The sequence below is a fragment of the Lycium ferocissimum genome, chromosome 9, assembly GCF_029784015.1.
Source record: "Lycium ferocissimum isolate CSIRO_LF1 chromosome 9, AGI_CSIRO_Lferr_CH_V1, whole genome shotgun sequence".
NCBI lineage: Eukaryota > Viridiplantae > Streptophyta > Magnoliopsida > Solanales > Solanaceae > Lycium > Lycium ferocissimum.
Window position 1 is genome coordinate 41140185 of NC_081350.1, and position 18402 is coordinate 41158586.

At 30.7% G+C, this 18402-nt stretch overlaps 2 protein-coding genes across 2 annotated transcripts in view; both read left to right on the forward strand.

Annotated features, from left to right (window-relative positions):
• The window catches only part of LOC132031918 (bifunctional purple acid phosphatase 26-like), a 4221-nt gene extending 3789 nt beyond the window's left edge, over positions 1 to 432 (forward strand). The window contains exon 5 of the mRNA XM_059421783.1: positions 361 to 432. Coding sequence (XP_059277766.1) covers positions 361 to 432 — 72 coding nt within the window. The remainder of the gene's footprint in view (positions 1 to 360) is intronic.
• A 14020-nt stretch (positions 433 to 14452) lies between these two features.
• Positions 14453 to 18338, forward strand: LOC132030825 (EIN3-binding F-box protein 1-like). Its single transcript, XM_059420586.1, has 2 exons — positions 14453 to 14670; positions 15801 to 18338. Exons 1-2 carry the CDS (start codon positions 14646 to 14648, stop codon positions 17666 to 17668), a joined length of 1893 nt encoding a protein of 630 aa, XP_059276569.1. The 5' UTR covers positions 14453 to 14645; the 3' UTR covers positions 17669 to 18338.
• Positions 18339 to 18402: the final 64 nt, after the last annotated feature.

Consider the following 18402-nt stretch of genomic DNA (forward strand, 5'->3'; position numbering starts at 1 on the left):
AATTTTCTAATAAGTTAATGTGATTGTAATTATAACCTGCTGAAAGTTATTTCATTGTAATTATTTTTTGTAGTAATTATTTAGCATTTAATAAGATTACATTAAATCACAAATCCACTACTAATCTTTAAATTACCTATAATTCATCCGTAAATGTGAAAAAAGTGGTTCACGATGAGAGCCTCTAAAATGATACTGTAGTACATACACTTTTTAGGAATCAATTTATCATTTAATTTATTATAGGTATTATTAGCATTCAATATGATAACATTAAATAAGACACCCTCTTTAATATTCAAATTCAGCCTAGACGTTTTTAGAAATGAAGCTTAAATGTAATTTGACTACCATTGGCAGATGAAACAATTCGTCTCATTTAGTGACAAAATTTTCATAACTGCAGTCTTCAATGACTGTTGGAACAATTAGGTTGAGAATATATAAAGGTAAAAATAATCAACGTATATCAGATCATCATACAACTAATGCACTGCATTGTATGTGATGTGAATTTAATGAGAGCAGTGGAAGAGACTCAATTTATTATGAATTAATTTTACATTTTAAATTTGTAATTAATATTAAAGGAGAAATTTATTTTTGGAGGGTAAAATTATCATTCTATATTTTATGGGCATTTTAGTAATCCAACTTTGTACTTTGGAGCTTCCCACTTTTAGTATAGATAATATAATATGATTAGTGGTCCATGGATGAGCTGTAGCTTCTTACAAATTTCCGACATATTGATGGATTTACTCGTATATCCTGTCGTTTTCCATCTTGTTCTCCACAAGACTTTTCAAATGATAGAGAAGAAGATATTAAACTAGGGAAAATCCAATCCATACAGTGATCATTCAATGGTCCCCAAAAAAATTAGAAATGTGAACTTTAGACAAATTTCTCCTACATAAATTTTCCTGTCCACATATACACAGGACCAACTTTGTTGTCTTTAATACTGAACCATGTGTAACACAAAACAAAAAATGGTATCTTATAGTTGTTCACTACAACACAATGATACCAACTTACAAATTTGGCATAAGCATTACATTTAGATACAACATGATAATCATTTGTTCCTTTAATAACTCGACTAGTCTTTTTTTTTTTTTTTTTTGGTAGTGGGAGGTATAAAGGCATCAAATTCTGAAACAGCCTGCTAAACATATACATATACTTGATTCTTAGTTTAAAGACCAATAAATGTTGGTTTGTGTAATCTATTATAAAATTGAATGATTTAAAGTTGAAGGTCCAGAATGTTTGCACTTGTGGATTATACATGTCTATTTCAAGCCTAAATGTTGCTACAGAGTCGGAACTAGGATTTTAGCTTTATTGTTCAAACTCGAAATTCTACCACTTCCCGTCTATCCCGACTTTCGAGCTCCTTTTTGGATTTAGCTCATATCTTGAAATGAAAAACAAAGTGATCTTGTACTACTTAGCTTGAGTTGAAATAGAATATATATTGGGTAACTTTCGTTTATGTCCCTTCGGCAAAACCTAGTTATCGAAAGTAGCCCAGATACACAAAATCTATACACCGATATGTATATTATACGTATATTATATGTATAACATATGTATAATTAAGTATAATACACAAAACTATTTGTTGATCATTTTGTAAACTAGATCGCCCAAAGATATTGAGCTGTAATTTTTCCATTTAAATTTCCTTTTCTTTAGTCACTGTTTAGTTGACAGACAACTTATATTGGAGTTCTTTTTCCACCTCGTGGTTATTAAGGAGGAAACTGCTTTCTACGAAAAATTTCTTCATATTTTTCATGATTATTAAGGCAAAATAGAATATACAACAAACAACAACATACCCAGTTGTAATCCCACAAGTGCGGTCTGGGGAGGGTGGTGTGTTCGCAGCCTTACCCCTACCATGTGTAGGTAGAGAGGTTGTTTCCGATAGACCCTCAACTCAAGTATATATATATATATATAATATATATATATATATATATATATATATATATATATATATATATATATATATATATATATATATATATCCCTTAAAAATTTACATTGACTTAGTGATTTTTCAACTCAAGTAAGGCAAAATAATATATATACACACACACACACGCTTATATCAATTTACACAATTTATCCCTTAAAAATTTACATTGACTTAGTGATTTTTTAACGGTATACGTAGCCCTTGCCCGCCGTCCGCCCCTACATTGTTATGTTTAGCTAGGTAGACGGAATGAAAAAACACCTTTAAAATCACCGTAAATTGGCAATAATATCCTGCACCGGGTATCTGTCATAATTTTTGTTCATCGGATAATTGTATGCTAGACGATTTGAACTAGAGTTCAAAGGAACTTTGTCCACTATCGAGTTGTCTAAAGATAACTATAGGTGACTCTTCATAATAAGTGAAATTAATAACTTGAAAATCAAGGTAAACAAAACATGTTAAATTACACTGATAGTGGACTTTATGATATAAGTATATAGAAGTTAAATTCGTTCAAATATGAAGGGAGTTAAGGAAAGTCTGTAAAATATATTAGAGTACCTGGCTTGAATGCCATTTGGAAAGATAATTTACACCAGTTGGCTCATATATGATCCAATACAACTAAAATCATTTGGTGAAGATAAGAAGCTCTTTTTTGTGTTTTGGCTTCCCATTCAGTTTCCTTTATCTATTTTGAGGCCCGACTAATTCCTAGTTGTGTGGCATAGTACCCAGGAAGCGCTTCCTATTAGGATTTTTTTTCATTTTTCAAGTTCGAACACCCTACCAGCTGGTTAAGAATGGAGGGATTATATTAATCTCATCAAAATTGTTATTGGTAAGATAGAAAGATCTTGAACTAGATGGATGTCTTGTTCTGCATTTGCCCAATTGATGTTGCAAATGGACTTTTCCAATAGCCTAATACTGGGTCATTTGCACTTTTGTCCTTATTTTGTGTTGGTCTTTAAATTTCCCCCTCAAGAGAAATAAAGTTTTCATGGGGCATAAGTTTATATTTTTGCATTATAATATTTCACAAGTTATATCTCGCGCCCTTAAAGAACTTATGCCCCGTTAGGCATAAGTTCAGTTTTGAAGGACAAAAATTATAGACCATCACATTCAAAGGGCAAAAATAAAAGACCAGCCCATTTGAAGGACAAACCGTGCAATTCTTCCCTAATACTTGACCATATATTGTTGTATGAAAAAGGGTCATTTGCTCGATTGGCCTTAAAAGGCAATTGGTCTTTAATTTTTGGCCCTCAAATTGTTGGTCTTTAATTTTGTCCTTCGCCTAATACCTCGAGGTTCTAGGTTCGAATCCCCGCTCTGTAAAAAAAAAAAAAAAAGAATTTCGCAAGGCTATGGTTTGTAGCAAAATTAAGCCTATTCGGGCAAAAGTTAGGTCTTAAGGCAGATTTTTACCCAAAATTAGGCCTTTGCCCAAAATAGGCATATTCGGGCAAAAGTTAGGCCTTAAGGCAGACTTTTGCCCAAACTCTGCCCTATAAGTTTGAATCCAAAATTCAGCCTTGCGATTTTTTTTTTATTTTTTATTTTTGACTGAGCGAGGGTTTGAATCCAGAACCCATGAATTTTTAGGCGAATGGAAAAAATTAAAGACCAACAATTTGAGGGTCAAAAATTAAAGACCAGTGCCTTTGAAGGACATTCCGCGCAAAAAAATGTATGAAAAATCAAGTTGCCAAAACTTAATGGGTTTTTAGATGTTGCTAAAAGAAGCCCAACCCACATTTATCAGGATTCAGCCCACCTGTGAGGCCTACGTAAATGCCAAAAAAAATAAAAATGATCTGAATAAGCATGAGTACCCCCTAAGCCTAAACTTTACTCGGATTCTCAATTACACATTGATCTTTGTAAGGGTCATATTATCCCTTGAATTTTTTCGAGTCATAAACAACTATCCGTCACAATAGCTCATAAGTGCACAATCTGACTCAAATATCATTATCTTTGTGGAGATTTTATCATCCCCTAAACTTTTTCGAACATGTATTCATTGGAATAATCAAGGTGTGTGCAGACTGATTCGGACATCAAAGTTAGTTTGCAATTATTAATTCAAAACCATCTTTAGGTTCAGTTCTTATTCTCTATCTATCAAGAATGTACCAAATAATTTAGAATTGTTAAAAAAAAATAATAAAAAAAAAGAACCCAAGTCCTCTAGATATTTAAAAGGAATCTTCTCAAGTGCTCTCAAATATACAAGTTGAATGATGGCTTATTATATTTTTTCAGTTGAGGAATCCAATAATTGTTATTGTGATTGCCAACAAAATGAGCTGTTCCCTCTTCAAGTTGTCACATATAGTTGCAATTGTAAATTCATTTCACAATGTTGAGTATATATATATATATATATATATATATATATATATATATATATATATATATATATATATATATATATTGACGTATCAAAAGTTTAAGTGATGAAAGAGATCATGAAAAATTTAAGGTGAAAAAGGAAAATCTTGAAATTTTCTTTTGAGTTAAAAGAATTTTGCCCTGTGAGTTTGTTCACATTATCGGTCTCAAATTCGGGAAAATAACAAGGGTTACAGTGGCCTAGTAACTACCATGTAAAACTAGCTAATAATATTTATGATGAATTTTTTCAATACAAAACACTGTTACTAAAGATATAATAATTTATAATCGATCAATTTGGATTACGGTTGAGTTATTGTAGTATTTGCTTTAAAAAAGCAGACAAGTGAAGTAATCTCGTAAAGATTGCACCCTAACTCCCGTGCCATATAGTGATATGAAACTATAATTTTAGCTTAATTAAATAATTACAGTAGATAAATATAATATATTATTTTCCCATAACATCCAATCTTCATTTCAACCAAAAAAAAAAAAAAAAACGCATTTAAACAGTGAATCTGGTCTTGCAAATGTCCTAATTCAATCACCCTCGTTTGAACAGATCACATATGACTAGTTTTTTTCCTATCTACATTTTGTTCTATTTATATTATCTTCGAAAATTTCTAAAATAAAGTGAGCTTATTGATGAGTATTTTAATATAGGGTATGAATTAACTATTTGTATTAAACAAATGCAAAACCGTGTGGCTTCAATATTTGATTTCTTAAGTCTAATCTAAACGCTAAGCCCCAGAAATTTGATTAAGAATTCAAAGCAAAAACTACAGCTGGAGTTTGAGCTTTGAGTCATTAACTTTCATTATGTAAAGGAGAAATTCTCGAGGGTCAATGATGTACGATCTAAAATTTTTTTCATTATAACAAAGAAATTCCCGAGGATCAAATGGTGTACGATCTAAAATTTTGGGGGATAATAATGGATTTAACAGATCCTTTAATCCTTCTCCGCTTTTATACTGTACTTTTATTTGCGACAAGTAGTGGGGGAGCCACTTTTGTTCGAACTATGTCGACTGACATCTCACTTCATCGAAAACTTACATTGTGTAGATAGGTCAATTTTTATTTTATTTTTTTTTTTTTACTATATATATTAAACATTGAATCTCCTTGGCTTCTTCGCGTATTTATTTTTTAATAATTTGAATCTCTTTAGTGAAATTTTGATTCCGCCACTGACGTTAGCACTTCAAATAAAACAGTAATTAACTACGAAATTCGTTGTTAAGTACCTCGTTGCTAACATATATATTTTTTTTCAAAAAAATCATCACAAAATAAGATTGACAACGAATTTTATTATTTAGAGACGAGTTATCCGTTACACTAATTCATTTGTTAATGCAAGGTTTAAATTCATAACATGTGCATAACCCACTCATCATGTGTTACACTCTTTTCATTAGATCAAGGTCGTGGGCTAATCTCCATGTAATTTCCATTGCTTCAGAATTAAAGTATCTTTTAGCATATTAGTATTATATGAATAGATTACCGTCCAACCTAGTTTTTGTCTTCTTCATCATTTAATTTGAATTGATTAATGTGTTAATTAGTTGATGCTGAACTGGCATTGTTTGGCTTTAAAAGTATTAAAACCTGCAATTTGGCTATCAATCTCTTACAAGCAAATGACTCGTATTCAATGCACTGCTCCCACCACCTGCTTTACAGTTTATTTTATTTTATTTTATTATATATCCCCATAGATTGAGGAATAATTTCCTTTTTTCCTATATAAAATGCATGCACCTCTTTCTACTTTCTCATTTCTCATTCCCTTGATAAGAAATTCTCAAGAGATAGTTGCACACGATTTGAAACTCGATGAATAATAACCTCATCCTTTTATCCTTCTTTAGATATGAGGTAATTCGTCGGCAACAAAATAATTTAAATTAATTGAGTTGGTCATATGAATTCTCGCAACTATCTATTTTCATTTTAAATTTATCTCAGACCAACACTATACAAAACAAAAATAAGAAGTAATTGAAGTTTTCTATAATTTTTTTACTAGCATAAATCTCCTAAAGACTTCCGGAAAGCATAAGACCTAAAATGAAAGTACTTATAGATAACATAGACTAAAACATATATGTCCAACTGATTGATATCGCCCATATGATCTTTTTTTTTTTTTTTTTTCCTGACACGCTCTATCTTTCGCTTAGCTTGCACGAATCCCAAAAGATTATAAGTTATTGGAAACAATTTCGTTTTCCCATACCATTTTAGGTCTAGCTTATCCTGTTTTAACACTTTCACTCATTATAGTTCACGCTTGACGTTGTTTTTTTTTTTTTTACATTATTATCATGTCATCTAAAAGATTACTATAGTAACTGTGCTCATAAAAATTTAAACTGTCAATCATCTCTAAAAGTAAGCGATAAATAATGCTATACCAAGTTAAACTACACTAATAGCATAAAAAAATCATTACACATGAGTAAACATAAGTTAAATTCATATATATCTAAAACACAAATGTCAAATTTGATGATGGTTGCAAGTTGCATTCAAAATTCATCATAGTCATTAGGTAAGCAGTCTCTATATGCATTAGGTCTAGAATGATCCTCCCAATATACATGCACATAGACATAAAAATTCAAAAGTTTACGTGAAGTACTAGATAGTATATATAGTCCTTGTAGCTAAGGTTGGTACATAGCTCATGATGTGTGGCATCCATTCTGTACAAATGTGAACCCAACAAAAGCTTTTGCATATAATATTGTTAGGTTCAAAATAAATAAGAACCATGCATGTATCTTTTTTTAGAAAATGTTGGTTCAATTTGGTTAGTTTGGTTCTGATTTCTGATTCCAGTGTCGTGTCAGAGACCAGAGGCGGATGTACAGTATACGATAGAACTCAATAATTTTAAACTCAATATATATATATATATATATATATATATATATATATATATATATAAATATTCACTCATTAGCGATGTTTATTGATTACATTAAAAGAAAGGGTGGAGCTTGAAGAAGCGAATTAGGTTTATTCAGCCCCTTTGAGAATATGTACATCTAATAAGTTATGAACTAGCAGTATAAATGAATTGTGAATTTTGTATAATCATTTAACATCCATAATAGCTTGACATGTTAACTTTCGCAATCTTCTTTCTCATGGATTAGGTACAGAAAAGCATCCACTATTTTCGTTTACTCCTCTAAACAACTTTCGGATCTCTCAATCATTAGTTTAAGATTTTAATCATTTCTGTTAGGGAATGCTTACGCCTTTAATATTAGTACGAATTAGTTGGGCCAGTAAATTTTGAATATTAAATGATTATACAAAAAAAATGCGGTTTTGTCTATGGACATCAAATTTTTGTAATACATTAATTCGATTAAATTAAATTCACGTTGCATAGACTCGATAGGATCATAAGTTTCTCCATCTTCAGGCTTGAATCCTAGCCCTTTGATTAAAAGTGAGAGAATTTCAATTATTCCACCATATCCTTTAATGATAATGACGATGATTTAGGAGTTAGGACTCCGTAAGTGTTATTAAGGGAATCCAGATATTCATAGATAATTTTATTACTTTTTTTTTCGTCAATACAAATTATAAGTGGTTAATGCTACAGTTTACAAGAATCACAAATAAAATGAAAAAAAGAAATTGGAAAGTTCACTAAGTATTTTGACATGATTTGATTGAGATTTGAAAACCGGTCAATTTGAAGTTAAGTTGAAAAAGAACATTTGGAAGTTAAAATTATATTTGGACATGAAAACAAAATTGAAGTTACGAATGAAAAACTTAAAAAACTCCAAAAATCTATTTTTTCAAATTTCAAATTCATATTTCAAGTTTGAACGGTAAGGAGGAAAATGTGAGGTTCTTTTGCTTAGAATACCTTTTGTCCAAAGGAAAAGTAAATAACATTATTGGTCCCAATTGAAAAGTATAAAAGGGGAAACAACAAAGAAACAGATTCAAGAAGGTGCAATTTTGACTAATTCATAAACAAAACGTTATGATGTACGTAATATATGGTTTTGAAAAAAATTTGACTTATTTCGAGACATGCAATGGATTTATCCATTAACTTTTTGTCGACACTATTAATAGCAAATTTATTGTACATTTGCACTACTATATAATATATACCCCATTCCCAATTGTAACGAAATTTCTTTTATTAAAAGTATTGCAAAAATAATATATGTCCATTGGAGCCCCACTTTAATTAGCATGACATGCTATATATAATAGTCTTAAAAAATTTTACGTTAACACTAAGTAAATTTATCTTGCTTTTAGTTGCGCTTGAATCAATGACATATTAGTAGATCATAAAATCCTAAATAAATATATAATAGGAGTAATATTTATTAAATATTAAAAATATTTTAACGCCTTCTTTTGTTAAATCTTTTCCTCTAATTTAATTTTTTTAATCCAATCATTCTTTTAGTTTTAAATACATTGAATTTGAAAAGAACTTTACCTTAAAAATTATTTTTAATAATTCTATAAGGTTAAACAATACAACAAACCTTTCTTGCTTTAGTTCGAAGTGCTTCCGAACGAATCAATGACATATTAGTAAAGTATTACGAAATCTACAAAGAGATTTCAAACGTTAAAAAGAGCAACCTAATAAACCACATACAACCAACGAAAGAATTGGAGAATAACTATTGAAATCAAATACAACTTATAACATTCAATTTATTTCCGAATTTATTTAAGAGAATAAGACCAACACTTCTTTTTTAAACCAAGATATAATTCCCCAGTCTCATGTCCCCAACAAAAATAAGAACCACAGCCTTTTTTGTATAAATTGTCATTTTAAGTTGTTCAAAATTCAACTTATTTATTTGCGGAACACAAGTTGATGTGAATAACAGTTTATATTAAAGTAACATCCGAATAATTAAAAGCACAACTTTTGACTAAAAAGTTTTAAATACATGAAAAATATTGAAAAGAACTTTTACACCTTAACATATAATAAATTATTTTAATAGATTCTATTGAGTAATATTTACGGCGTGGATCGCCTATTTCAGCTTGTCTACATCAGCGTTAAATCGAATAAAAGTTAGCCAAAATAATTAATTTAGTAGAAGTTGTACAAATATAGAAAAATCGAGAACCGACAATACCAATCATACACGTTTCTCGTCAAAATGATTCATATTTGACGAGTCCTCTATAGCCTTTGAGAAAAAAAATCAATTAAAAAAATAGACGGGGTACTCTAGGAAGAATAATAGTGCAGAAGCATAGATCCGATAGAGGTATATATCTTTTGGAAAGCATACTTACGAAGAGTTTTAAGGATATTTGAATGATAAGTTGGTGTATCATGTTCACCAATTTTTTACTGCTACGATTTTACAACAACGCAATAGTTGGATGGATGTCTTCTTTCTACTCTGTATATGGTCATGGTCAATTGCTTCACTATGGCAAAACTGTGTACTGACTCCAATTTGCAGTTGTTCCCAAGGAATTGAATCAAGATCATGGTTTGTGATGATTTCTTCAAATACATCATGAACCCAAAAAGCTCTAACAAAATTTACATTCCACTAATTTAGAAGTATCAAATGAGTAAAAACACTTCCCCTATAACTCCATCCTACAAATAAAACAAAAAAAAAAAAAAAAAAAAAAAAAAAAAGGATAACAAACCAAAGAACAAAAGTGCATTTGGAGGCACTATTAACCCTGCAATGTTTGACAGAATTAGTTGCCCTTTTCTTTTCTTCTTATCCATCTCCCCCTCTTCTAGTCTTCTAATTAGTGGAGTCACGCAACCTTCAACAAAATTGAATAAGATACTTGAGAATGCTTATGATCGTTGCTTGAATGAGGCATTTAAAAGTCAATATGCTCACCATCAGTTACCCATGTATAACCGTTATGGGAATTGAGAAAGCAAGGGGTTTAGTCCAACAGTAATGAACGAATCAAAACCATGACTTTTTGTTTGGATAAAAATTAAAAAATAAATATAAACATTAAAGAATAGTAGCAATGAATAGAGGAGTGGTAATTAATACATTTATTCTTGTACAATAATAAGTAATAAATATAAATATAGGGAAAATTGTCAAAAAATTGTGAAAAAAGATAAATATGATTCTTGGCCAAAGAGAGGCGCCACATCATCTCTTTATTATATATAAATATAGATTCATGAATCATGATTTTCTTGTAATCCGGTCAAGGACTAGATAGAGATGTTTGGATTAGACGATTGAAAATAGCTGATAAGTATTATAGGATCGATTTTGATATTTAGATTAATGCAGATTTAGTTATGTAGTGATTTTAATTATATAAGATTTAGTTATTTAGGGTTTAGTTTTCATGTATATTAATCTATGAGCACTTTTGATAGCTTTAAAAAAAAAACATTATCAAAAAAGAAAAAAGATAAAACATCTTATAAGCTAAAAAAAAAAATAAGTTGGGGTAATCGTTTTTAGAAAGCCGTTTATAATGAAAATCGCTTTAGATAAGCTAAGTTAAATATAGCTAAATTATTTTTTTTTTGGGCTTATTTTAAGACAAAATGAATTTAATTTTCATGCTCCAAACACTCAAAAAAATCTTAAAATAGCTTATAAAAATTTTCATTTTAAAGAACTTATAAGCCAATCCAAACGGGCTCTATATATACTAGTTATTTCATCTTTAATCAAATGTTTCAGGTTCGAGCCATGTTGATATGAAGTCATTTGACTATTAACTGTTGTTGATTATTACAACTTGTGTTTTAAAGATTTTAACAAATTAAAGAAATTTCCAAAAATGGTTCACTTAATGGAGACGAATTTATCAATTGTACGTTCATTCATGTAATTAAAGTCCCTTTTGGCTCCACTATATATAGTCATGAATCATGATGTCAACCCATAGAAATCCAAAGGAGAACTAATAATTTCAAACTACCTTTCCATCTTTAATTGGAGGTTTCGAATTCAATCTAGAATAAAAAGTGTTCGCGTTAGAAAGTGCTTTTTCCGTGAGTATATCATGAAGTGAAATCGAATTCACTACAAGAAAGAAGACATTTGCCAACAAAAAATTTTTGTTGCCATAGTATTGACTATTGTTGCAAAAAGTACTTTTGACAATAATATTTTTTTGTTATTGCATAAACTTTTCCCATCGGCTGTTATTACAACGACGTGCAACAACTTTTTATTGTTGCCAAAAGTACTTTTTGCAACAATTATCAATATATGGCCACAAAATTAAATTGTTTGGCAACAAAAAAAAGTTCATTTTTAAAAGTTTCATCATATATGCCAACAATAAAACTAAGTTGTTGCCATATATTGAATTTTGCAACAATATTATTTTTGTTGCCAAAGAGTTATTGCCATTTCTGTACTTTCTTGTAGTGATTAGTCGGGCCAGTGAATAGTACTGCCACTATATGTAATATATGGTCAAAAACACACTTAAACTATCATCTTTTCGCGAATTTCATACCTCAACAACTATCCATTGTTTCATTTACCTATACCTAAATATCATTCCATTTGTATTAAAATACACCTCGATGTTGAGTTGGCTTCACGCGCCTATTATCGATTGATTTCAAATATTTTACCAACTCAACATCGAGTTTTGTTTTAATACAAAAGGAGTACGTGATAATTTAGGTAGATAAAGGGAACAATATATAATTGAGATATGTAACTCGCGAAAAAGTAATGGTTTAGGTATATTTTTTACCATCTCTATACATAGGGTATGTTTGGAGTTTGGTATAAGGAAAAATACTTTCCAAAAAATAAAACTTTGTCTCACTATCTAGAAGTCTCTGGAATTTTAGAACTATTTCAAACGGACCATTAAAAGGAAGGATAAACAGTAATTAAAAAAATAAAATAAATAAAAATGGTGCACTGACAAAGAATTTAAAAGCATAAAATGAAAAAAAAAACAGTATTGGACGTGAGTGGCATTTCGTGATTAAATCTTAGTAATTGATACGAGTTTTTGTTAATTGAAAGTTGATTAAAACGTTTTTTGAAAAGTATCCATTTGCCAAGTTGCATTATCTTTGTTCATTTTTCCCTTTTCTTTTTTAATTTTCAAGGACAAGTTCATTGTACTGCAAAATGCGAGCTGTTCTTTTCAGAGCATAGAAAATTGAAAAGCATGTCACACTTCAATAATAATAATACTAATAATAATCCATTTATTCTAATTTATGTGACACATTTTTTTTAATATGTCGTAAAAAGAATGTCAGTTTTCTATGTTTAGAAATAATTTAACGTTACGAGATGATTCGTAATCACACAAATATCTGAGACTTGTTTTAGATCACAAATTTTAAAAGTTTTTTTTTTTCTTAAACTTCATGCCTAGTCAAATGGGGATACATAAATTGGGATTGAGAGACTAACAATAATATAATAATAATAATATTTAAAAAAAAAAAACTAACACTTCATCATGACAAGTACTTCGAATTACTCTTGTATGCAACTTATCTAAACAAAACGTAGTAAATTATATACACTTGTCATTTTGGAAAAAAAAAAGTTATATATACTTGTAAATAATTTTTACATTAATAGTAAAATTTAAACTTAAAAGAGCTAATTATTTTATTTTTCAGGATATTGTTATACGAGACTTCATAAAGAGAGTTACTTGTTATTTTGCATTCTAACCGAAATGCACAAAAAGTTAATTATTTACTATATCAATGCAAAGAACATAAACTCAGAAAAAGATTGTTATGGGAAAGTTCGTTTATGAAAAGATTTAACTTGCAATATCAATTGTTTAATAAATAGAAAGGAAATTTCGGGTATTAAATGCGTAAAAGATAAATTCATGTCCAATACAATTATAGTAAGAGGAAAAGTAAATATAGTCGTTTGCATTCGTAGATTTCCAATTTCAAATAAAAATGAAGTTTTATACGTACCAAATTTTTATTTAGAAAACTAATAAATGCAAAATTTAACCCTATAAACATGTTCTCAGAAACTACTTTTCCATTTGCTATTCTGTTTATTATTTTAATACCAATTATTGCGGTATTAGGAAAGGAAATATGTAAATATGAATCAACTTTTTCTGTTTTGTAACCACAAGAAATTGAAAAAAACAATGAATTGTAATCATTCTAATATCCAATAATTTTAATTTGTAATTACACGTCAATTATTATTCTTTTAAATATAAAATTTTTATTTTAAGATTCGGTAAATCTAAATGAATAGAATAAAATAATAACGGAGTTATTAGTTAAATGAGTACTTTTATTCCAAATGGATAACTTTTATATAGCAATAACTCAATAAGAACCCTTTTAAACCAATAACCCTTTTAAACCAATCTCCAAATAAAATACCAGATATATTCACAAGATTCTTTTTTTCGAATTTGAGTAATTATATTTGTCAACAAGAATAATATACCCAGTGTCTGTCTCATAAGTGAGGTTTAAGAAGGGTGGTGTGTACGAAGCCTTACCCTACCTTGCGAGGGTAGAAATATCGTTTTCAATAGACCTTCAGCTCAAGTAACACGCAATCAGTACAAAAAGTACATACGTAGTGAAGAAGCCATGCAGAAAATACTGGAGAAAAGAACATTAGCAACAATAATAAAATGATAACCCGAAAAAAAAAAAAAAAAAAAAAAACAACAACAACAATACATATCCAGTGTAATTCCACATTGAGATATATTTATTAATTTCCATATTCTAATTTTTTTTCCCCTTCCAAATTCTACTTGCAGAAAGAAACTAAAAAAAGTGTTAAAAAAAAAAAAAAAAAAAAAAAAACAGGTGCAACCAGTAACCGGTAACAGGAAGTACAAGTGGCTTAGCTTTGAAGAATAAACTAGAAATACCAGTTTTAGGGAATGATTCATTGAACTTACCAAATACATTTAATTTGTAAAATAACTAGTATAATTTATATTATTATATATATAACACAATATTCACATAACTGTTTTCTAAACCAAAAAAAAAAATCCATTCTTTCTTTTCTCTCTAAATTACCTTATAATATCTCTCTTTTTTTTTGCCCTACTTTATTAGGGTTCTTGAAAAAAATTGGATTTTTTCATTTGGAATGCAAATATTGGTTAAAGATCAAATCTTGGTTCAAAATTTGATCTTTTTTGTTCTACAATTTGGGTTTTTTTTTTTTTTTTTTTTTTTTTTTGAAGAGCAAATATGCCTACTCTTGTTAATTATAGTGGTGAGTTTTCATTTTTTTTTCCTTTTTTCTAAGTTCTTTTTTTTTTTTTTTTTTTCAAGTTATGGGTTGTTTATATTACAATGAACTGAATTTAAAGATGATTTTTTTTAAAAAAAAAATTATGGGTTGTTTATATTACAATGAATTGAATTTAATGATGATATTTTTTTTTAAAGTTATGGGTTGTTATATATTACAATTAATTTAGTTTAAAGATGATTTTTTTTTTTAAGTTATGGGTTGTTCATATTACAATTAATTTAGGTTAAAATGATTTTTTTTTTTTTAAAGTTATGGGTTGTTCATATTACAATTAATTTAGGTTAAAAATGATTTTTTTTAAGTTATGGGTTGTTCATATTACAATGAATTAAGGTAATTTTTTTTTTTTTTTTTTTTTGAAGTTATGGGTTGTTCCCATTATATGAATTGAGATAAAAAAATGAATTTTAGGTTTTTTTTTTTTTTTTTTTTGAATCATGATATAGTCTATAACTCTGTAAGTATTGAGATGAATATGAGTATTAATTTACTGAAATGGAAATGAACTTTTTAGGTTTATTTTATATATCATGACTATAGTCTAATTCTGTTTAGGTTCATGATAGTTAAGATGAATATGAGCATTAGATGAATTTTAGGTTTAGTTATAGTTATTTATTTATCATGTATAGAACCCTATATTCTGTACAAGTGCATGATTGTTGAGATGATATATGAGCATTAATTTACTGAAAACTGGATTAAAAAGGGAAAAAAAAATTATATGAAAAGACTATATTTTTGGCTTTGAAGAGTAATTTTATCTAGACATTCTGTGTTTGATAGATCTTTATATTAGTGTTTTGTTCTGAATCTATAATAAAGATAAGTAATATGTTGAAGAAACTGTGGATAAGAATGACACTTTTGGTCTTTGAATCTAGAATTTCTTTAATTATCTGATCTGAAAATTTGTACCTAATAGGCAAATCTACAGCTTCAATTCACATGTGATAATTGTTTATCTATATATTCTTTGCAAATAACCTAAATTAGTTGTACTTATATTTGTAAATTCTTTCATAAGAGAAAATTTAGTATGCTATACGAAATTATAGCTGACAATATACTTGCTCCTTGGATTTCAGGTGATGATGAGTTCTATTCCGGCGGATCTTTATGTTCTGCAGATTTGGGTCTCATGTTGTCTTTGGGTCATGCTGAAGTTTACTGCCCTCCTAGGAAGAGGGCGCGCATTAGTGGCCCGTTTGTTGTAGAAGACCGATCAAAGGATCCCTCTCTTGAAATTCTTCCTGATGAATGCCTATTTGAGATCCTCAGACGATTGCCCGGAGGCAAAGAAAGGGGTGCAGCAGCTTGTGTTTCTAAGCGATGGCTTATGCTTTTGAGTAGCGTGCGGAACTCTGAAATTTGCTCAAATGACACAACAATGATCTCTAAAGATGACGATCTTGAGGTAGAATGCGATGGATACCTTACTAGGTGTGTGGAAGGAAAGAAAGCTACCGATGTTAGACTTGCTGCAATTGCAGTTGGGACTTCTACCCGTGGGGGATTAGGAAAGCTTTCCGTCCGTGGAAGCAACTCAGTTCGTGGTATTACTAATCTTGGTCTATCTGCAATCGCGCATGGTTGTCCTTCTCTCAGGGTCCTATCATTGTGGAACGTTCCATTTATTGGAGACGAAGGTCTTTTGGAGATTGCAAGGGAATGCCATTCATTAGAAAAGCTAGATCTAAGCCAATGCCCTTCAATTTCCAACAAGGGTCTTGTTGCAATAGCAGAGAATTGCCCGAGCTTGACTTCTTTGACAATTGAATCTTGCCCGAGCATCGGGAATGAAGGCTTGCAAGCTATTGGAAAGCGTTGCACCAAACTACAGTCTCTTACGATTAAGGACTGTCCACTTGTCGGCGATCAAGGAATTGCTAGTCTTTTATCATCAGGTGCTTCAATGTTGACAAAAGTGAAACTACAAGGTCTAAACATCACAGATTTCTCGCTTGCCGTCATTGGCCACTACGGCAAGCTGATTACAACTCTTAATCTTAGTTCACTACGTAACGTGAGTCAGAAGGGATATTGGGTCATGGGTAATGCTCGAGGTCTCGAGTCTCTGGTTTCTTTGACTATCACGTTATGCCGGGGAGCCACGGATGTCGGTCTTGAAGCAGTGGGAAAGGGTTGTCCGAGTCTCAAACATATGTGCATTCGCAAATGTTGCTTTGTTTCCGATGCTGGACTTGTTGCTTTTGCTAAAGAGGCTGGATCGCTTGAGAGTTTAAACTTGGAGGAGTGCAATAGAATTACCCAAACAGGTATCCTTAATGCAGTTTCAAACTGCATGAAGTTAAAGTGTCTTTCCTTAGTGAAATGCATGGGAATTAAAGATGTAGTTCTAGAAACTTCGTTGTTGTCTCCATGTGAATCTCTTAAGTCCTTGTCTATCCGAAGCTGTCCGGGATTCGGGAGCACTAGCTTAGCTATGGTTGGTAAGCTTTGCCCAAAACTGCATCAATTAGATCTCAGCGGGCTTTGCGGAATAATGGACACTGGGCTTCTCCCGCTCTTGGAGAGTTGTGAAGGACTTGTTAAGGTGAATCTGAGCGACTGCCTGAACTTGACTGATCAAATGGTGTTTTCATTGGCTAGGCGACATGGAGCGGCCCTTGAATTGCTTAATCTTGATGGATGCAGGAAGGTTACCGACACAAGTTTGGTGGCAATTGCTGAATATTGCCCGTTACTTAATGATCTTGATGTTTCTAAGTGTGCAATAACTGATTCTGGTGTAGTTGCTTTATCCCATGGAGTGCAAGTGAATTTACAGGTCCTTTCTTTATCAGGTTGCTCGATGGTATCAAACAGAAGTGTTCCTTCGCTTAAAAAGTTGGGGGAGAATCTAATCGGTTTGAATCTCCAGCATTGCTCCGTTAGTTGCAGCTCAGTCGAGCTTCTTGTGGAGGACTTGTGGAGATGTGATATTCTCTCCTAAACCATCGAAAGAACGAGCAGAAAGCTATTTTGGTTCATTCAGCCTGGCAATTACAGAAGCAAACATGAGTGTTGTCTTTTTACCCCGTAATATATTCGGGGCCATATGATACTTCAGTGTCTCGGTTGTTTTCCGGGAGGCTATGGTGAAAAACTTTTTTCCACTATTTTTTTGCAGGCTTCATCAAATCGAAGCTTGTTTCGGACATTTTTCACAGCCATGGTTTCCTGAGAATACAGTCACCTAGTACTGATATTAAAATTTTCACTCATGTTGCTCCTCGAAAAATCAGGCGGTTTGAATCATTCAGCTCAAGCTAAAACATCGACGGACAAGATTCGTTCATGCATTTGCCTCCTTGTGCTTGCTACATTGCAGAATCACAGTTTTATTAGGTTTATTACTATGTTAAAAGAGTCTTCAGTGTTCGTTGTAATCAAAGTACTTTGTATCTTTAGACTTTAGTTTGCTTTGAGCAATTTCTGTTTAGTATGGTGCCTGTTATTTAGGGGCTTGGCCATTACAACCTTACCTAAGGTTGTTTTTTTCCCTTACCCAAGTCCTAGTTTTTGATGGGATTATCAATATCTTATTTTTAGCAGGTTCCACATGTTCAGAATTGTACTCTGCAACTATGTTTTTATATAATGAAGTGGTAGCTTGTTTTGAATTTTGTTTATTGTAAACGTGTTCTCAAGCGTCTATTACGTAGATCGTGTTCTCAAGCGCCTATT

What these genes read in the sequence shown, in the direction of transcription:
- LOC132030825 (XM_059420586.1), top strand. Translation starts at nt 14,646, where the DNA reads ATGCCTACTCTTGTTAATTATAGTG. An exon ending in TACTCTTGTTAATTATAGTG is followed by an intron (nt 14,671 to 15,800) that starts GTGAGTTTTCAT and finishes CTTGGATTTCAG; the next exon opens with GTGATGATGAGTTCTATTCC.